This window comes from Mastigoproctus giganteus, chromosome 1 (assembly GCF_048544385.1).
Source record: "Mastigoproctus giganteus isolate SK-2022 chromosome 1, ASM4854438v1, whole genome shotgun sequence".
Classification (NCBI taxonomy): domain Eukaryota; kingdom Metazoa; phylum Arthropoda; class Arachnida; order Uropygi; family Thelyphonidae; genus Mastigoproctus; species Mastigoproctus giganteus.
Genome location: NC_143575.1, coordinates 9682026 through 9702355, shown reverse-complemented (window position 1 = coordinate 9702355; position 20330 = coordinate 9682026). Strand labels below are relative to the sequence as shown.

The window sequence follows — 20330 nt, the reverse complement described above, 5'->3', positions numbered from 1 at the left end:
GGAGGTAGTGGTGCTCTCTAATGATTTACAGAATAACATTTCTTCAGCAAAATTACCTTTATCAATATATCTCACATAAGTTATCAGTACGGCTTCACTGTCTCTCAAAGTTGATTCATCCATTTGCACTGAGAATTTTCTTGTTTTCAGCTTTCCAACAAGTTGTATTTCAATATCTTCACTCATTTCATCTATTCTTCTGCTAACAGTATTGTTATTGAGTGGCATAGCTTTCACGTCTTTGTCATCTTTTTCCAGAACTGTTTTAAGAAATGCTGATATTGATGGTTTGATTAAATTCTCTCCTATAGTATGATTTTTCCCAGATTTAGCAATGAGTAAAGAAATTTCATAACTAGCCTCAAGAGTACGATTGACAGTTGCAGTATGAGCAATAAACAGAGACTTTAATGTTGCTCTTTTTTCAAAATTCTTCTTTAAAGTTTGAAAGTAATTTAAATCTGAATTTGCATGAGCATTATGTTTCGCCTTCAAATGCGCCTCAAGACGACCTCGCTTCATTGATTCGTTGGTCAAGCATTGTTGGCATAAAAGACAAAAAGGTGACCTTTGATCGTGGATAGCGGGTATGAAACCAAATTTTAAGTATTCCTCTGAATACTGACGAACTTTTTTTTTACTTGCACTACTCATTTTACTGCGCAACTGAAAGAAATAAATATAAGATAAATCAAAAACTAAAAATAAACTATGCATTAAAGTTAATTTAATTTAATTTTAATATATCAAAATTAATTATTAGTACGCTTTTTGAATGAATAAATCACACGAATTACTGAATTCGGGCTATTAAATCTGTGGTCTCTGTGAACAAGCAGATAAGTCTAATTTGTCAAAAATGAGATAAGTGCACTATAATAAAGTATTTATTATTTACTATTATGTGACACGCAGCTATCTTCGTTATTGTAGTTTTAGCGTGAGTAATAAATATTTGTATATTCGAATATATGCGTGTTTATATGAGAGTGTGAAGTTTATTTTTCCTCTCCTGCAAATTCGAGTTTTTGGACTTATTTGCTTATTTACTGAGACCACAGAAATACATATATGACAAATACATACCATTGTATATCACGGTTCTTCATTAATAATAATTCTGTGCGTGGACAAAGTAATTTTTATTTTAATCTGAGATCGTCAAACCTATCCAAATGTACAGTCACGATGCCCAAACGAGCGTTTGTATGAAAGGAATTACCTATTTCATATAACATGCTGAGTTTGCGGTAGGCTACAGTAGACAACCACTTTGCTTGCACATTGCATATGCCATAAGCAATCGTCCAATACAGTATGTACTATTCCTTCACTAGGCATAGTAAGCAATACTCTCCGAGCAAACTGTAGTTGATATTACTCCAAACTTTCAAGTGCAGCTCTATAGAAAGTACAACATTTAACGAATGCTTATTTAAAATTGAGATACCAACAATTCTTCTTTTGTACAAGTTAAATCATAGTAGGCGGTTGTTTTAAACTCTAGACGAGCAATTTTTGAATTGCCCCCCTGAACAATCAAATTGCCCCCATGTGGGGCGTGGGACCCACGTTGGGAAACACTGGTTTAGGCCTAAATGGATGTCAGATGAACTAATGAGACATATGGCAGAGAAGAAAAATGCATGGAATACATATAAATTAATGGATGACATGGAAGCCTATGATAGACATAAGCTGGTCTGTAATCAAGTCACAAAGGAGATTAGGCAAGGAATAGCAGATTATGAGAAATCTTTGGCGAACAATGCAAAGAAACACAACAAAAAGTTCTTTGCCTATGTGAACTCTAGAAGGAAAGGGATGAATCAGATTGGCAACTGGATATTGATGGTTCAACTGGAGATGATCCTGCTCAGGTGACTAACAAACTAAATGAGTATTTTTAATCTACATTCACACATGAGGATATTCAAGGAGGGGAATGCCAGAGGTGAGTTAAACTCTGGCAGTGAGCTAGATGATTTTGTAATAACTGAGAGGAAAGTGGAGGAGAAATTTTTGAAGATAAACATAAAAAAGGTACCCAGGGTGGATGGGATCTATCCAGTTATATTAAAGGAGGCAGCAAGGGAAGTAAGCAAACCCTTAGCCATAATTATGAGAGCTTCTTTGGACTCAGGAGAGGTACCCATGGACTGGAGATATGCAAATGTGACCCCAATTCACAAAGAAGGATCAAAGGGTGACACAAGTAATTATAGACCTGTTAGTTTAACTTCTGTTCCAGGAAAATTAATGGAGGCACTGATTAAAGATGCACTGCAGGATCATCTAGACAAGACTTCAGTTATAGCTCGGACACAGCTTGGTTTTGTTAAGGGAAAGTTTTGCCTGACCAATTTGATTGGATACTCTGTGGTCACAAAGGAACTGGATGCAGGGAATAACTTTGATATCATATATTTGGATCTTACAAAGGCTTTTGATACTGTTGCACATGGAAGACTGTTGAACAAATTGGAGCAGTGTGGCATTGGAGGCAAATTGCTGCTTTGGATAAAAGGATGGTTGAGTGGGAGAAGACAGAGAGTGGTAATCAATGGACACTGCTTATTGTGGACTATTGTTATTAGTGGAGTCCCTCAGGATTCAGTGTTGGGTCCATTGTTGTGTTCTGTATTTATAAATGATTTTGATGATGGTATATCAAGCTTATTGTCCAAGTTTGCAGATGATACGATGGTTGGCAGGATCGTTAAGGACACTAATGACAGTACACTGCTGCAACAGGATCTACAAAAGTTGAGCAGATGGGCGAGAGGTGGCAAATGAAGTTTAACATTGACAAATGTAAAGTACTACATATGGGAAGCAGTAACCCTGGAGTAACGTATCAACACTGTGGTACTACACTGACAGTGGTAGAGAACGAAAAGGACCTGGGGTAATTGTGCAGGCAGATATGAAGTTTTCTGAAAAGTACAGAAGGTCTGCAAGAGTAGCTCATGGTGTCTTGTCAATGATATACAGGAAATTTTCTAGAAGGGATAAGGAGGTGCTTATCCCCTTGTATAAGGCAATGGTCAGGCCACACCTTTAGTACTGTATACAGGTCAGGAGGCCTCATTTTAAGAAGGATGTAGAGCTGTTGGAATGAGTACAGAGAAGGAAAACAAGATTAGTAAATGGAACAAAGGGTTTCTCTGAAGAAAGGCTAAAGTTTTGCAAATTACAGTGCCTGGAGACTAGGCAGCTGTGAGGTGATCTGATTGAGGTGTATAATGTTTGTTACTTGGTTTTTAGGGGCATTAGCAACTAAGGCCATATTGCTCCAGGGATATGTGGTGGTCATTCCCTGACCTTACCGCATCCTCCGTATTTGGTGGTCACGGGCTCGAACCCCGGTCTAATCAAGAAGTGTGTGCTACGCATTGCTGCTCCTGCCCACCTGGATACGGAGGCGCCTTGAGGTGTATAAAGCCTTAAATGGTTTGAGCATGCTCAATGCTGATTTGATACTGCCTCTTGCTCAGAATAATTGCCTGAGAGGGCATAAATTCAAATTGAGGAAAGACAGATGTAGGATAGATGTGTGGAAGTTTGCCTTTAAGGCCAGTGGGTAGTTGGTTGGTGGAACAGACTTCCATCCTTTGTTGTGCAAGTTGATAGCCTAAATAAATTTAAGGCTCAGCTGGACAGGTATTTGGAACAAACAGAGGGGTGAAATGGGAGCGGTTTTTTTTTTTTTTTTGGGTGATGCTGCATAAGCTTGCTTTCTTGCATCATATGACTCTACAATTCTAAAGACAAATAATCAAACAATTAACTTAAAAAAGTATGTATGTAATTGCAAAACTGATATTAAACTCTAAATTGTAAATTGTAACTTATTTGCAGATAGATGCCATGAGAATCATGCAAGTTTCTTATTTTTTGATTTTGCTTGTTTTAATGATATTCAATATTTTCTTTTCATGTTAATGTACTGCAGATTATAAGAGATGAACTGTTTAGTTGGACTCAAGCAGATGCCACATGAGTGACAGAGTGAATAAGTTTTGCAATTAGTTGAAGTGTATGGACATGCCTCATCCAGCAATAATGTGCAAACTGGTGCACAAACACGTGTGTGCAAGACAAAATATGCTAGTGCAATATGGCCTAATATGCAATGATGTGTTAAAAGACCAACATTTACCACATTCACTGTAATTATTCATCCTCTGTGTGAAGCTGAGTGAAAAAAATTTACACCTCAGTAAGCATTTTCTACCCACCCTGCATCATCTGAAGCCTATGGCATAAGAGAAGTGAAACCAAAGTGTTTATAAGCAAGCTCCTGGCCAGCTGCATATAGGCAAATAATATAGACCTTTTTCTTTCTGGCATGTGTTTTGTAACATTTCTCATGCTAGTGCTTATATATTAGTTTCAAGAATTACAAAATACTAGTATTGCCATGCTTGTAAACAAACAATACCATTTTATTTTTAGCATTAGCATTAGCATTAGTAGAGGCATTTGATGCAAGAAAGCAAGCTTATGCAGCATCAGCCAAAAAAAAAAAAAAAAAAAAAAAAAAAAAAAAAGTAACATAAATAAATAAAAATAACCACTTCCACTTCACCCCTCTGTTCGTTCGAAATACCTATCCAGCTGAGCCTTAAACTTATTTAGGCTATCAACTTCCACGACAAGGGATGGAAGTCTGTTCCACCCACCAACCACCCGCTGGCTAAAGGCAAATTTCCGCACATCTATCCTACATCTGTCTTTCCTCAATTTGAATTTATGCCCTCTCAGGTGATTTTTCTGAGCTAGAGGAAGAATCCCATCAGCATTGAGCATGCTCAAACCATTCAAGGCTTTGTAAACCTCTATCAGATCACCCCGCTGGTGCCTAGTTTCCAGACACTGTAATTTGCAAAACTTAAGCCTTTCTTCGTAAGAGAACCCCTTTGTCCCATTCACCAATCTAGTTGCCCTTCTCTGTACTCGTTCCAGCAGCTCTACATCCTTCCTGAAATGAGGCCTCCAGGCCTGTATACAGTACTCTAGGTGTGGCCTGACCATTGCCTTATACAAGGGAATAATCACCTCCTTATCCCTGCTAGAAAAATTCCTATATATCATTGACAATACACCATGAGCTACTCTTGCAGCTCGTCTGCACTGCTCAGAGAACTTCATATCTGCCTGCACCACCACCCTCAGGTCCCTTTCATTCTCTACCACTGTCAGTGTAGTACCACAGAGTTGATACGTTGCTCTGGGGTTGCTGTTTCCCATATGTAGTACTTTACATTTGTCAATGTTAAACTTCATTTGCCACCTCGAAGCCCATCTGCTCAACCTTTCCAAATCCTGTTGCAGCAGCATAGTGTCAGTAGTGTCCTTGACAACCCTGCCAACCTTCGTATCGTCTGCAAACTTGGACATTAAGCCTGATATACCATCATCAATATCATTTATAAATACAGAAAACAATAAAGGCCCCAATACTGAACCCTGAGGGACTCCACTAATAACATTAGTCCACGATGAGCAGTGTCCATTGATTACCACTCTCTGTCTTCTCCCCCTCAACCACCCCTTTATCCATAGCAGCAACTTGCCTCCAATGCCACACTGCTCCAATTTGTGCAGCAGTCTTCCATGTGCAACAGTATCAAAAGCCTTTCTAAGATCCAAGTATATAATATCAAAGTTATTCCCTGCATCCAGTTCTTTTGTGACTGCATCATAGTATCCAATCAAATTGGTCAGGCAAGACTTCCCCTTAACAAAACCATGCTGTGTCCTAGCTATAACTGAAGTCTTGTCTAGATGATCCTGCAGTGCTTCTTTCACCAGTGCCTCCATTAATTTTCCGGGAACAGAAGTTAAACTCACAGGTCTATAATTACTTGTGTCAGCCTTTGATCCCCCTTTGTGAATTGGGGTCACATTTGCACATCTCCAGTCAATGGGTACCTCCCCTGAGTCCAAGGAAGCTCTCATAATTATGGCTAAGGGTTTGCTTACCTCCTTTGCTGCCTCCTTTAATATAACTGGATAGATCCCATCCACCCCAGGTGCCTTTCTTGTGTTTATCTTCAACAATTTCTCCTCCACTTTGCTCTCAGTTATTACAAGATTCTCTAGCTTACTGCTAGAGTTGAATACACCTCTGGCATTCCCCTCGCTGAATAACTCCTCATGTGTGAATGTCGATGCAAAATATTCATTTAGTTTGTTAGCTACCCGAGCAGGGTCATCAACAGTTGACCCATCGATCTCAAGTGGACCAATCTGATTCATCCCCTTCCTTCTAGAGTTTACATAAGTAAAGAACTCTTTGCTGTTTTTCTTCGCATCCCTTGCCAAGGATCTCTCGTAATCCGCCTTCGCCTGCCTAACCTCCTTTGTAACTTGGTTACAGATCAACTTGTATCTATCATAGGCGTCCGTGTCACGTGTTAATTTGTATGTATCCCATGCATTTTTCTTCTCTGCCATATGCCTCATTAGTTCATCTGACAACCATTTAGGCCTAAACCTTGAACAATATTTCTTAGTTGGTATGTAAAGCCTAGTAGCTTCCACGATAAGTTCTTTGAATGCTTCCCATTTTGAATTTGCTGTTGGCAATATCATCAGTTGATCCCACTGTATAGAATTTAAATACTGTCTCAGTCCATTGTAGTCGCCTTTACGAAAGCAATACCCCTTCCCTTTACCCCTAATGGTAGTTACCTCTTTGAGTAACTCCCACTTCAGCACACTGTGATCACTGCCACCAAGTGGTTCATTTATCTGCAGATTCTTAATGCATGAAGAATCACTACTGATAATCAAATCAAGAGTATTACTCCCTCTAGTTGCCTCCCGAACATGCTGATGTAGAAAACAATCATCCAATAAATCCACAAAAGCCTTGCTACTGTGTGAGTGACCAGCCCCCAAATTCCAGTCAATATCTGGGAAATTAAAATCCCCCATTATAAGACTCTCTGATTTACTGGCCCACTCTATTTCTCCGAACAGTTTCTTATTATACTCATCAGAGTCATTAGGCCTATAGCACACTCCTACTCTCAATTTTGATCTCCCAATGCTTATGTCACACCAAACTGACTCGACACTGCACTGTCCAGCGATGTCGACTGGCTTCACTTCCTTGGATTTTATGTGTTTTTTAACTAATAGCATAACCCCTCCTCCCTTCCTATCCTGTCTATCCTTTCTGTAGACATTGTACTCCCCAAATTCCAGTTCTGCATTTCTTATATCTGTGTGACACCACGTCTCTGAAATCCCCACAATATCTGCCTTTGATGTTTTGAGCAATACCTCAAATTCATCAAATTTATTTACTAAACTCCTAGCATTGGTGTACACACAAGTATACATGCACCTGTTCTTTTTCTTAGCTACCCTAACACAACCCATGTGTTTACTTGTACCCCAATGATTCCCAGCAGTCTCTGAAATATCCTGCATCTTATTTTCCAGGCTGCGGCTCATTCCAATAGAAGCAGTGCAAGAATCACTTTCACCTCTGCCAGTGGCTACTGTTAATCTATTAGTCCTTGTATCCCCCCAATCTAGCAGTTTTCCGACCCACCTAACATTGCCTTGATAGCATCAGCAAACATTCTTGCACCCTTTCTATTTAAGTGTATCCCATCCCTGTAGAAGCAGTCTCTCCTGTTAACAAGTACAGACCAGGCTGAAAAAAATTCTACCCCTTGAGCCCTGCACAATCTTTCCAGGGCCGAACTGATTGACAGGGCTCTCATCATATACTCCCTCCTATCGTGTCTGGGCAGAATTGCAGACACTTTCAATTTCAACCCTAATTCACGGCTTTTTTTCATCAGTGACCTGTACTTGTCAAGTAATTCCGCCGGTCTCCTACTCTTAATGTCATTAGTGCCAACGTGTACAACTATATCACCTTTTGTGCCCTTAAAAGATGATATCCGCTCTACAACATCATCAACTTTTGCCCCTGGCAGACATACCCTGGTCCTATTCCACCTATCCTTTTTACAAAGCATGTTTCCCGTTTCCCTGACAATAGAGTCACCAACAACTACTAGTTCCTTTGGGACCAGCGCATTCTGCCTTGGGGGTTGCCGCTGTGTTCCGCGATGACCAAGTGCAAGCTCTGGCATTGGTGTGGGCAGCTGAGAGCTTGATGGGCCCCTCACTTGTAATCCTTCGAGGGCATCCACCCTATCCTTCAAGCTCTCATATAGGCCCATAACAACGCTGAGTTGTCGCCTTATCTCCTTACACTCCTTGCATCGCACACACACAAAGACATCCCCCATGGCAGTATCATGTCCCATACTTGACTGCTCCGCAAACATCAAGCAAATAGTGCATCTTACAAGGCTGTGATTCAGAGGACAACTGCCCCCCCCAGTTCTCCCCTGGGCCACAGCATTCCCATTAGCTTGAGCCCTTTGCTTTGCTGCTCTGGTTTGAGTCATGATTTAGATTTACTTTCAATAAAATTTCAATTTCTGTACAAAATTAAATCCTAAACTTGTATCCAAACACAGTTATAACGCTATATTTATGTTTCAGTAACGAGTGTTATCTACGGAATATTTACGTTTCAGTAACGAGTGTTATCTATGAAATATTTACGTTTCAGTAACGAGTGTTATCTGCGAAATCCCTTTATATAACTTTCGTATCAAGTTATGTATTAATTATTTGTTTTTACTAATTATTTATGTTACGTAACCTAAGTGGTTATATGTATAATTAATTATGTTAAATAAAATTAATTATATTACGTTTGTAATCTAAGTCGTTATATGTATTTATTTAAACGTACAATTTAACTGCTAATGAAGTTCAACTAACGCTATCTAGTACGGTATATCGTATCACAAAGGCGGGAAAATTACGAACGGTTAGCGGAGTTGAAACACGTGGAAACCTTTACCGATACTTTTATGCAATTACAAGGCCGAGTAAAGAATAAATACACCAAATTAATCAGAAAATCACAAAATAATGTTATACTACTAAATTTAAATCAAAAGTTTTAGAAAAACAATAATTTCAAATCAATAAATAAGAAAAATCCACTTAGCGGCTTTGAAAACGACCGTCTCTAGTAGCCTCGTCAATTTTGATTGCATATTTCTCCATTGTGACAGCACATAAAAGTATTGTATTGGATGACTACCAAAAATAGAACAACAGATTGACTTGAAGGTTCTTGATTACCACAAGCTAGAGTCATGATTTCTATCAAAAAAATTTCTGTGACTGTACATGGAGCTACTCTACCCCTCTTAAGGATTAAGCTACCAGTCAAACATGTTAGGAAAAACATGGTAATAAGGCAAAGGAAAATTCACAATCAAGTAGTTTCCAACATCCTGAATTCACTGGGTTTTGATTCAGTATATTTCTATGATTTTATACTTGGAAACAAAACAAAAAAAAAAAAAGAAAGGAGACAATTTTAGATATTTTGTAAGATTTTTCTATAACCAAAAATCAGCTGAACTGAATTATTTCATTCAGACAAAATATACAGTAATGATTTAAATGATATATTCAAACAAATTAAAAGCTTTATTTTGAAATAATTTTTACTGGGTCATCTGTGAATGTTTCTTCTTCTTCAAGAGGAGTGTTTCCATTTACAATGGGTTTCTTCAGCCTACAAGTTATTTTTTGGTAGGAATTTTTTCCCGCTATAAAGTGCGGTTCAAAATGTCTTGGTTGGTTAAGCCTCGGGCTGTCATGCACTCCCATACTCCATCCATCCATGTCCTCCTAGGTCTTCCTCTTCTCCTTCCAGGAGGTATCTATTCCAGGATAGCCTTTGGATATCTGGTTTTTTGTATCTATTTTACATGTTCATACCATGTTAAACACTTTTCTTTTATAGTGTCAATAATATTCTTTTTCACTTCCATTTTCTGTCTCTTCTAGAAGTTCTTGGTGAGCATCTCCAAAAATCCATTTCTGTGGAGAGCAATTTGTTTTCCATTCGCCTATTCAACGTCCAGGTTTCTGCTCCATACAATAGAAGACTTTGTACAATTGTTTTAAATATAAGTTTCTTTGTTTTATTTAGGATATTTCTGCTCCATAGAACAGAATTTAACAGGTCGATAGCTGTTCTGCTGTCTGCAATTCTCTTATTGATCTCTGCTTGGGATGATCATCACTTTGTAAGATTGATCCCAAATATTTGAATTTATCGACTTATTTGATTTTAAAACCTGCAATATTTAGAATGTGTCCTGATCCTGAAGACAACATTTCAGTCTTGCCAAAATTGATTTTTAAACCCACATTGTTTATATTCCTCAAACAATTGATGACATGCATAGTCTGCATCTTCTAAGTCTTGCACTATCACCACCCGATCATCTGCAAAAAGTAAACTGTGAATATAGGTGTTCTTATTCATCGGCAATCTCATTTTATTGCATTTTTTTTACCAGGATCTTAGGCTGATGTTGATATAAATTTTGAAAAGTGTTGGTGACATGCAGCAGCATTGTAATACACCTTTTGAAGTGTGGAATTCGGGTGACAAAGCTGATCTCACTTTAATTCTGCATCTGTTATTCCTGTAAACTGTCTTAATAATGTTAATCAGTTGTCCATAAATATTTGCCTCTTTCAGTGCTTAAGAGTTTTCTTGGAACACTGTCATATGCCTTTTCAAGGCCAATGAAAATCATAAAGATTTCTTTTCCTGTGAATGTTTTAAGACATAAATTGTGACTGATTAAATTTTAAAAAAAAATTAAGGCAGAAAAAAATATTAATATACCAATCTGAGCATGCCCAAAGAGTTATACACAATATCTTCACTAATTTACTTCCATAAACCTTAACTTTCACTAAGAGCACTTTCAGTTTCATCCAGAGAGATGCCAATATTACTTGTTACTCCACTTTGGATTGAAACAAGTCTAATAACTCCTTGAGTTATATTCTTTTCCACTAAAGGATGGTTCTACATGCAGTGATTCTATAGATAATTTATTACAGCATATCCTTTTTATTCCTATCTGTTCATCATAAGAAATAACATGAATATGTAGAAATGTTGTGGTTCAATCAGTAGCATTTAAGCTGAAATGACACTGTCTTATTGGCTTACGTGGTCAATAAGCTGATATGAGCCAACAAAGCAACAGAAGTCTTTACCTGAACAATGAACAACAAAAATTAAAATTAATGTTATTAGTAAAATATTTAATTTTCCTTCTTTCTAGGTTAAAAAAAAAAAAAAACAGATAAAAAAACTATCTGGCCTCACATAAATATATCAGGGATGATGCACTAACTCAAGATTGCCCAATTACTTTGTTTCTGGTAACAGCACTTCTCTATATCTTTTATCTTTCTCAAAGTACTTCATAATATTTTAAACTTCTTGAGCTTGTCAACAGACAGTTTTATAGCAGATTAAAATTACAAACTTTAATGAGTTCATAAATGTAAGCCAATAATCTCTATAGCTCATAATGTTCAAAATGGTGCCTTATTGAAAGACAAATGCCAGAAATGGAGCTGGGAGTAACTAATTAGATAAGCTCTTTACTATGCCCAGCTAAAAATCCATGTCTCCTTTTGGTAACAATACAACATTTTGAGAAACTAATGAACATAATGCCATCCTATATAATAATGATGCTAAGCTTGTTTCCAAGCTTAGCATCAGGTTCATTTCTCAGCCTATTTCTCATTTTTTTCATAGTTGAGCTGAAAGTTTTTCAGTTATATTCACAAGCTTCTGAACTTTTGTTGACCAATAAGATTATTTCTTTCAGAAAAAAATCTCTCTTTATATGCATACAGAAAAATATATGAACAATGACAGATGTTTTTGCACTACTGCAAAATGTGCTTTAAAGAAAGAATAAGAAAGTTAAGAAATTTGTCATTTGATTTAAAACAAAAATACTTACCGGCTAGCAGACATTACCATGAAGTAAGAATTAAGATTGGCATCTACTCTTTTATTTGAAGATTCCACAAAGTGTTTTTTGGCTTTGAAAGCCCTTATGATGGACAAACCCGAAACTGTCTCATTAAGGTTGGAAAACACTGGTGAGTTGGATATAGACATGAAATACCTTAACTGTCTTGAGGTTGCAATGTACACTTTCTAGAATTAGAAACAATTATAACATTACACTAGGTGATAGCCTAGAGAAGCCTGAAATCCAAAGTGATAATTAGATTAGAAAAAGACTGTCACTGAATACAAAATATTAGATTTAACAAAAGAAAATTAAACCATACATGGTAACACCACCTTAGGGATCTTTATTATAGCAAAAAGGACTGAAAGAAAAAGGCTTAAATGAGAAGATGCTTAAAAAATGTCTGACAAAAAATGCATTCTGGGCCTATTTGAACACTTTCAGAGGCAAGGGCTGGTCACAATTTTTGGGTCCCTGGCTTCCCGAATATGAAAGTAATATAGGTGAATTTTAGGCCCCTATTTCACTGGGGGCTGAGGCTTGCATACCCCCTTAAATGGACCATGACTAAAATACCATATAATTGTAATTAAAAATAATAGAAATCAACATTATTGCCTGCAATTAGCAAAACAAAAAGCATAAAAATGGAAAAAGAAATATATGCACTGTTATATACACAATTTTAAAAATTTTCTTGAATGTAGTGCATTGAGAAAAGGCTCTTACCAAGCTACACCAAACACTTTGAAGCCACTATAAATATTTTATAACACAAGTAAGTTTGTTAAAAGGTAATGTGATTTTATATTGCTATTCTGAAACAAGATTAATAACCCATTGATAAACAGACTTTTCCTATGTTGTCAAACAACCATTAGATCTATTATTAAATTAATATTAATTAATTAATTTATTTATATACATGTTTCTCACACACAGGGCACACAGACCCTAAATATAAAATATAAAATATTAAATTTAATTAATAAAAACTAAATTAATATTAAATTAAAATACATTTGGCACAGATGGAGAACTATTCTTGTCCCAGGGTCTGTCTATTCTTGTTCCATCCCAATAATGGATGTGATGTTACTACTAATGTATAAAACTTCATATTTTATCTTGAAAAATTATTGCCTTGGGAAATTAAAGTTTGAGAAGTTATAGAGAATAATGTACATGCTTTCAGAGCTTTTTCTCTTTCATTTTTAGAGAATGAAAATAAAGGAGAATCTTTAAGCCTTGTAGTAGTAGTAGTGGCATGTGATGCAAGAAAGCAAATGTATGAGCTTATGCAGCATCAGCCAAAAAAAAAAAAAAATCACATCATTCCCTCCAAATGCCTGTCCAGTTCCTCCTTAAATTTATTCAAGCTATCAACTTCCACAACGACAGATGGAAGTTTGTTCCAGCAATTAACCACCCGCTGGCTAAAGGCAAATTTCCGCACATCTATTCTACATCTGTCTTTTCTTAATTTGAATTTATGCCCCCTTAGGTTCGTAATCTGAACAAGTGGAAGGATCCCATCAGAATTCAGCATGCTCAATCCATTCAAGGCCTTATATACCTCAATCAGATCACCGCGCAGGTGCCTGGTCTCCAGCCACTGCAATTTGCAGAACTTAAGCCTCTCTTGCTAAGAGGATCCCTTCATTCCCCTCACCAATCTTGTTGCCCTTCTCTGTACCCGCTCAAGTAAATCTACATCATTCCTAAAATGAGGTCTCCAGACCTGTACGCAGTACTCAAGGCATGGCCTGACCATTGCCTTATACAGAGAGATAATCACCTCCTTTTCCCTGCTAGCAAAATTCCTATATATCATTGACAAAACCCCATGACCTGCCCTGGCAGCCTGTCTGCATTGCTCAGAGAACTTCATATCTGACTGCACAATTACTCCCAGGTCTTTTTCATTTTCTACCACCTTAAGTGTAGTACCACACAGTTGGTACGTTTCTCTGGGGTTATTTCTACCCATATGCAGTACTTTGCATTTGTCAAGGTTAAACTTCAGTTGCCACTTCTTAGCCCATCTGCCCAAATTATCTAGATCCTGTTGCAGTAGCAGACTGCCATTACTGTCATTAACAACCCAGCCAACTTTGTATCATCTGCAAACTTCGACATTAAGCCTGATGTACCTTCATCAATATCATTGATAAATATACAAAACAACAGTGGACCTAACACCGAACCCTGTGGGACTCCACTAATAACATTAGTCCAAGAAGAGCAGCACCCATTGATTACCACCCTCTGTCTTCTCGCACTTAACCATCCTTTTATCCATTGTAGCAACTTACCCTTAATACCATTCTGCTCCAATTTGTACAATAGTCTTCCATGCGCAACAGTGTCAAAAGCTTTCCTGAAATCCAAATATATGATATCAAAATTATTTTTTGCATCCAGTTCCTTTGTAACCACATCATAATATCCTATCAAATTTGTCAGACAAGACTTTCCCTTAACAAACCCATGCTGTGTCTGAATTATTGCTGCAGTCTTGTCTAGATGATCCTGCAATGCATCTTTAACCAGCGACTCCATTATTTTACCCGGAACAGAAGTGAAACTAACTGGTCTGTAATTACTCGTGTCACCCTTCGATCCCCCTTTGTGAATTGGGGATACATTTGCACATCTCCAGTCCACGGGAACCTCCCCTGAGTCCAAGGATGCTCTCATAATTATGGCTAAGCATTTGCTTAGTTGCCTTGCCGCCTCCTTTAATATAACTGGATAGATCCCATCCACCCCAGGTGCTTTTCTTACGTTTAACTTCAACAATTTCTCTTCCACTTTGCTCTCAGTTATTACAAGATCATTAAGCACACTGCTACAATTTGATAACCTTCTGCCATTTTCAAACCTTAATAATTCCTCACGTGTGAATGTAGATGCAAAATACTCATTCAGTTTGTTTGCTATCTGAGCAGGATCATCAACAGTCGAACCATCGATGTCAAGTGGACCAATCAGATTCATCCCCTTCCTTTTAGAGTTTATATAAGTAAAGAAATCCTTGCTGTTTTTCTTAGCATCTTTTGCCAAGGATTTCTCGTAATCTGCCTTCGCCTGCCGAACCTCCTTTGTGACCTGATTACAGATTAACTTATATCTGCCATAGGCTTCTGAGTCGCTTGATAATTTATATGCATCTCATGCATTTTTCTTCTCTGTTACGAGTCTCATTAGTTCATTTGACAACCATTTAGGCCTAAACCTTGAACGATATTTCTTAATCGGTATATAAAGTCTAGTAGCTTCCACGATTAATTCCTTGAATGCTTCCCACTTAGAATTTACTGTTGGTAACATCGTCAGTTGATCCCACTGTACAGAATTTAAAAACTGTCAGAGACCACTGTACTCGCCTTTACGGAAGCAAAAACCCTTTCCTTTACCCCTGATGGTAATTAAATCTTTAAGTAAATCCCACGTCAGTACACTGTGATCACTGCCACCTAGTGGTTCTTTTATCTGCAAATTCCTAATACATGAATGATCACTGCTGCTAACCAGATCAAGAGTATTACTTTCTCTGGTTGCCTCTTGAACATGCTGCTGCAGAAAACAATCATCCAATAAATCCACAAAAGTCTGACTAGTGTGTGAGTGCCCAACCCACAAGATCCAGTCAATATCTGGGAAGTTAAAATCCCCCATTATAAGACATTCCAATTTACTAGCCCACTCTATTTCTCTGTACAATTGTTCATTGTACTCATTCGAGTCATTAGGCCTATAACACACTCCTACTCTAATTTTTGCTTTCGCAGTGCTTATGTCACACCAAACTGACTCAACAGTGCACTGTTCATCTATATCAACTGGATGCACTTCTTTTGATTTTATATTTTTCTTTATTAACAGCATAACACCTCCTCCCTTCCTATCCTGTCTATCCTTTCTGTACACATTGTACTCCCCAAATTCCAGTTCGGCATTCCTTATATCTGGGTGACACCACGTCTCTGATATCCCAACAATATCCGCCTTTGATGTCTTGACCAACACTTCAAATTCATCAAATTTATTTACTATACTTCTAGCATTGGTATACATGGAAGTATACCAATGTATACTATTCCTCTTCCCACACACCCTACTCACTCAATCAATACCAATCTAAGAATCTTTGCAAAAAAGCCACACATGTGGGGCGTGTTACCACTCTATCAATTTCAATCTGTCACATGTCTCAATGTATTTAACCCTGTCTGTCATGACCTCATAGGTTGTATGTTGATGAAAGAATCACATTCTAAAGTTGCCATACATCATATTACATTATATTGTATTATTTAACCAAACTACAGAGGCCTTTTTAATTATATTGAATATTATATTATAATGTTTTACATAAAAATGTTTAAAAAAATGGCATAATTTCTCATAAATTGGTAAAAAGCTCAGACGTTTTCACGATAAAGAATTTTCTCTTAGATGAAAATCTTACATGATAAGCTAATAATAATAATCATTCTAAATATGTATAACCTTACCTGTATTCCATAATATATGGCAATAAGGGGAACAAAAGCAACCATGATGAATGGTGATGTCCATGCCATAGCAACAAATGCTGCTGGTATCCAAAATACCACAGACAACCAGTAGTTTAAGTTAGCTGGGACTTCACTATCCACACACTCAATATCTTGACTAAACCTGAGAATTTGAAAACTTTCTTTAATGTCAAAAAATAAAACAAAATTTGTTACTAAAGCATAGTCAGTAAGGAATTGTTATTCTCTATTTCATTTATTTTTTTGAACAAATCTAATTTATAATCTAAAACATATCTATTATAATTTTAAATAATAAAAGTTGACAAGCATATATTTTTATATAAGCTTATAAATTTATCATCAAATACAGATTTTTTTTTAATTAGCATAATTCAGCATCTAATTATTTGTGTTTTACAAGTCGAATAACTTAATATTCAACTATTAGATAATAATTTATTTGATTATAATGGAAACATATTGTGTTACACATTAATTATTTTGAAGGGAATAGTAAATAAGATTATTGTACAAGAGCACAGCACCCCCATAGCCAGGTGGGAAGGAGCAGCAGTGTGTAGCACACGCTTCTTGATTAGACCGGGGTTCGAGCCTGTCACCACCAAATACGAAGGATGCAGAAAGGTCAGGGAATGACCACTGCATATCCCCGAGCAATATGGCCTTAGTTGCTAATGCTCCTAAAAACCAAATAACAAACAAACAAACAAACAAAGAGCACACTGGTAAGAATTTATTCTTCTTTCAACTTAGAATGTAATGCACTTTTTAAATTTTTAAAAAAGATATAATGCCAATGCAGTAAGAATAATACTCTAAAGTGTAGATGTTCCCCAGTGGCATTGTATAGTGCTGGCTACACGAAAAAAAAGAGAAAAAAACTTAAATATCTATTAGAATTACATCAGTGTGAATTCTAGTTCCTCCAGTAAATTCACATTTGATCTGCATTGTTAATAAATTGAAATTGTAAATTTTTGGATACATAGAGTAACACATAATATTGATAAATAACTGAAAAATATGTGGTTTCTGTGGAAAGGTTAATCTTCAGATGAAAATAAAATTATTTTATGTTTCATTTGAAAAACTCAATTTTAAAAATGAATTTAAATTTACCTGTTCAGGATCCTTCCAAGTGGAGTAGTGTCAAAAAAATCCATGGGTGCTCGTACTATTCGATGAAGGAGACATTCATGGAGGGAAGATGATGCTCTAATTGCTCCAGTAATGATCAGAAAAGCAGCTACAACTACAAAAATACCTTTGGAAAAAGATTATTAAAAAATTATAAAAATATATTAGCAAGATCTACATGTGTATGAAAATTACCAAGTAAAAATAATAAATACATATTTCAAATTAATTTTGTATTGCAGCAGATGCTACTTATCAGAAAACATAAGAGGTCAGTAATACTTATAAAAGGCATCTATAACGTAATGAGAGCCACACTGAAGTGTCAGAGTAGTTCTAATAATGAATCAAGGTAGGTAATAGCAATGATTATGATTAAGTGGCAGGAAATACTAGTTAAAGGATATGCCACATATACTTTTATCTTTTCTGGACTAATAGAAATCTGCATCCAAAGACTAAGCAACTAAGAGCATCTCAATGGAGATAAAGTGATCAAATAAGTGCAATCTGCTGAATCCAGCTTGAAGTGAATCTCAGAGTCACAGGCAGTATCTTCCAATTGCATAAATCCCAGGTGACTGAAATAGCAATATGGCCAACTATAATTTTTATTGTGTATATGAAGCATTTTTCATGTATGATATCAGTGGAATTTTAAAAATAAAAGTGCCCCTTTCATCCATCCCCATAAAATCTATCCTGTGAATTTTATCTACATTAAATAAGTTTTCTGAAATTCCTTACTCTACCCAGACAGATAAGCAAATGAATAAACTAAAATCAATGAACCCATTTTATATTTAAAAAAATAATAATAAAAATAATTTTTTTATTACTGCTTACCAACCTTGTGCCCCTACAAAGGCAGCATAGACACCAATTCTCATGTCTCTTTCAGTGGAATTATTTGCAGAAGAATCCATGCTCCAGTAACTTAGCCAAATTCCAGAACCAACCTAATAAAAGAGAAAATGTTTTCCAAACATTTAGCAAGGAGGGGGCACAGCACAATCAGTAGCTTTATGATATTAAACATTAAAATCAATGTAATATGAGAAGGTTATTCCTATATGGTATTTATAAAAGAAAAACTGTAAAAGGAAGAAACTAAAAAACCATGTGAAATACTTTTAAGTAGAAATTATTGTGCCAAATATTTGGTTACAGAATTGCAATAGAGTGTATTCACATATTTCTCACTTCAACACAAAATCCCTATTTAAATAATTTGTTGATCTTTTAAGGTTCTTTGTGGAACCTTGTCATGAGGCCTAATAAGAGTAATAATGAAAACAGATATAGTTAAACTTGTTAATTAATTGAGATGTAAATGAGTTTATAAAGAACCACATGGAAATGAACAAATATTTTCATTATGTTGATAGCATGTGTCCTCATGTAAATTCACAATGTTAAAATTTCATTCACATATTGGTTAATTAACAAATTAATAATTAAGTTTTCTTTTCCACCTTTATTGCTAGGTCTAAGGACAAAATTCCATAGGAATCTAGAAATTGAATTAAATTAGTTAAGTAGGTGTGTTGGAGTAAAGGATACATAAATGCACTCTATCATAAGTTCTATAATCAAATGTTCAGCACAATAAATTTTACTTACACTAACAAACCACATTTCATGTGGTTTATTTCTTTTAGAATTTTGCCTTACTCTTTTATAATACTGGGGCATGAACCCATTATTCTGATTTCACACCCCAGTTTATTCTTCCTCTGGCTCAGAGGAAGCATAGAGTATAGCGGCCAAGGTAGACAGGGCAATTTCAAGAACATCATCAGGGAGGTATCCCCAAATGCAAGTTTCAGTGCCGACCAGGCTAGTCAGGTGGGCAAAGTGCCTGCCTGGCAACCCAAAGGTCGCGGGTTCGAATCCCGCCTCAGGCTTGGATCAGAGTAAAATGCAAAAATTTTGGGAGGTGCATTATGGCCACAGAAGCCGATGTGCTAACAACTAACAAAAAAAAAAAAAAAAAAAAAAAACAAGTTTCAGTTTGGTCAAAAGTTATATCTCAGCATTCCCCATAAGATCTCAGTGGGCATAGGAATGACAATTCTATGATAAACTGTATATAGAAAGCATCAGAAAAGGAAATTATATGTGAGATAGCCCATGGCTTGTATCCCCTCCCATAGGAGAGCCATTCTAATGATGCAGATACCAACTCTGGAACCATGACCAATGTGCCAATGTTCTCTTTATAGATGAGCCAATATTCAAGTCTGTCTTGTAACTGATCCTTAACATATTTTCATCCCTCTAACATTGGAAAAATAGTATCATTATTGAAAAAATAGTCTGGGGAGGCATTGTGATGAATGGCTACACTAACCTTCACATCTTTGAGATTGGCACACTTTGGGGGAGGAAAGAGAGAGAGAGAGAATCCTTAAACCCTATTTAAGATTTATCAGTGGGGACCATAACTTGTGAATTTATTTTAATGGATGATAATGCTTTCATATATAGAGCTTAGGTAAACTATTCCCTCAAAATGATTTCTTTGGGTGGATTGGCTAGCCAGATCAGATGATGCTTCAGGAGATGAATGGGGTGGAGGGTACTGATCTCCTCTGAGATTCCACAGTATGATTTTCTCTTGTAGAGAAGTGATATTTCTTACCACACGGTGTCATGATCAGCCATATAAACAGTACAATAACCCATAGTGTGAATTGTTTAGTTTGATTTAATAGAG

The 20330-nt window shown here is 36.4% G+C and overlaps 1 protein-coding gene across 1 annotated transcript in view; it reads right to left on the bottom strand.

Annotated features, from left to right (window-relative positions):
- LOC150090540 (multidrug resistance-associated protein 1-like) overlaps nt 1-20330 on the bottom strand; it is an 82610-nt gene that overhangs the window by 22376 nt on the left and 39904 nt on the right. The window contains exons 7-10 of the mRNA XM_090378394.1: nt 18462-18570; nt 17594-17738; nt 16448-16613; nt 11910-12109 (exon numbers count right to left, since the gene is read on the bottom strand). Coding sequence (XP_090234520.1) covers nt 11910-12109; nt 16448-16613; nt 17594-17738; nt 18462-18570 — 620 coding nt within the window. The remainder of the gene's footprint in view (nt 1-11909; nt 12110-16447; nt 16614-17593; nt 17739-18461; nt 18571-20330) is intronic.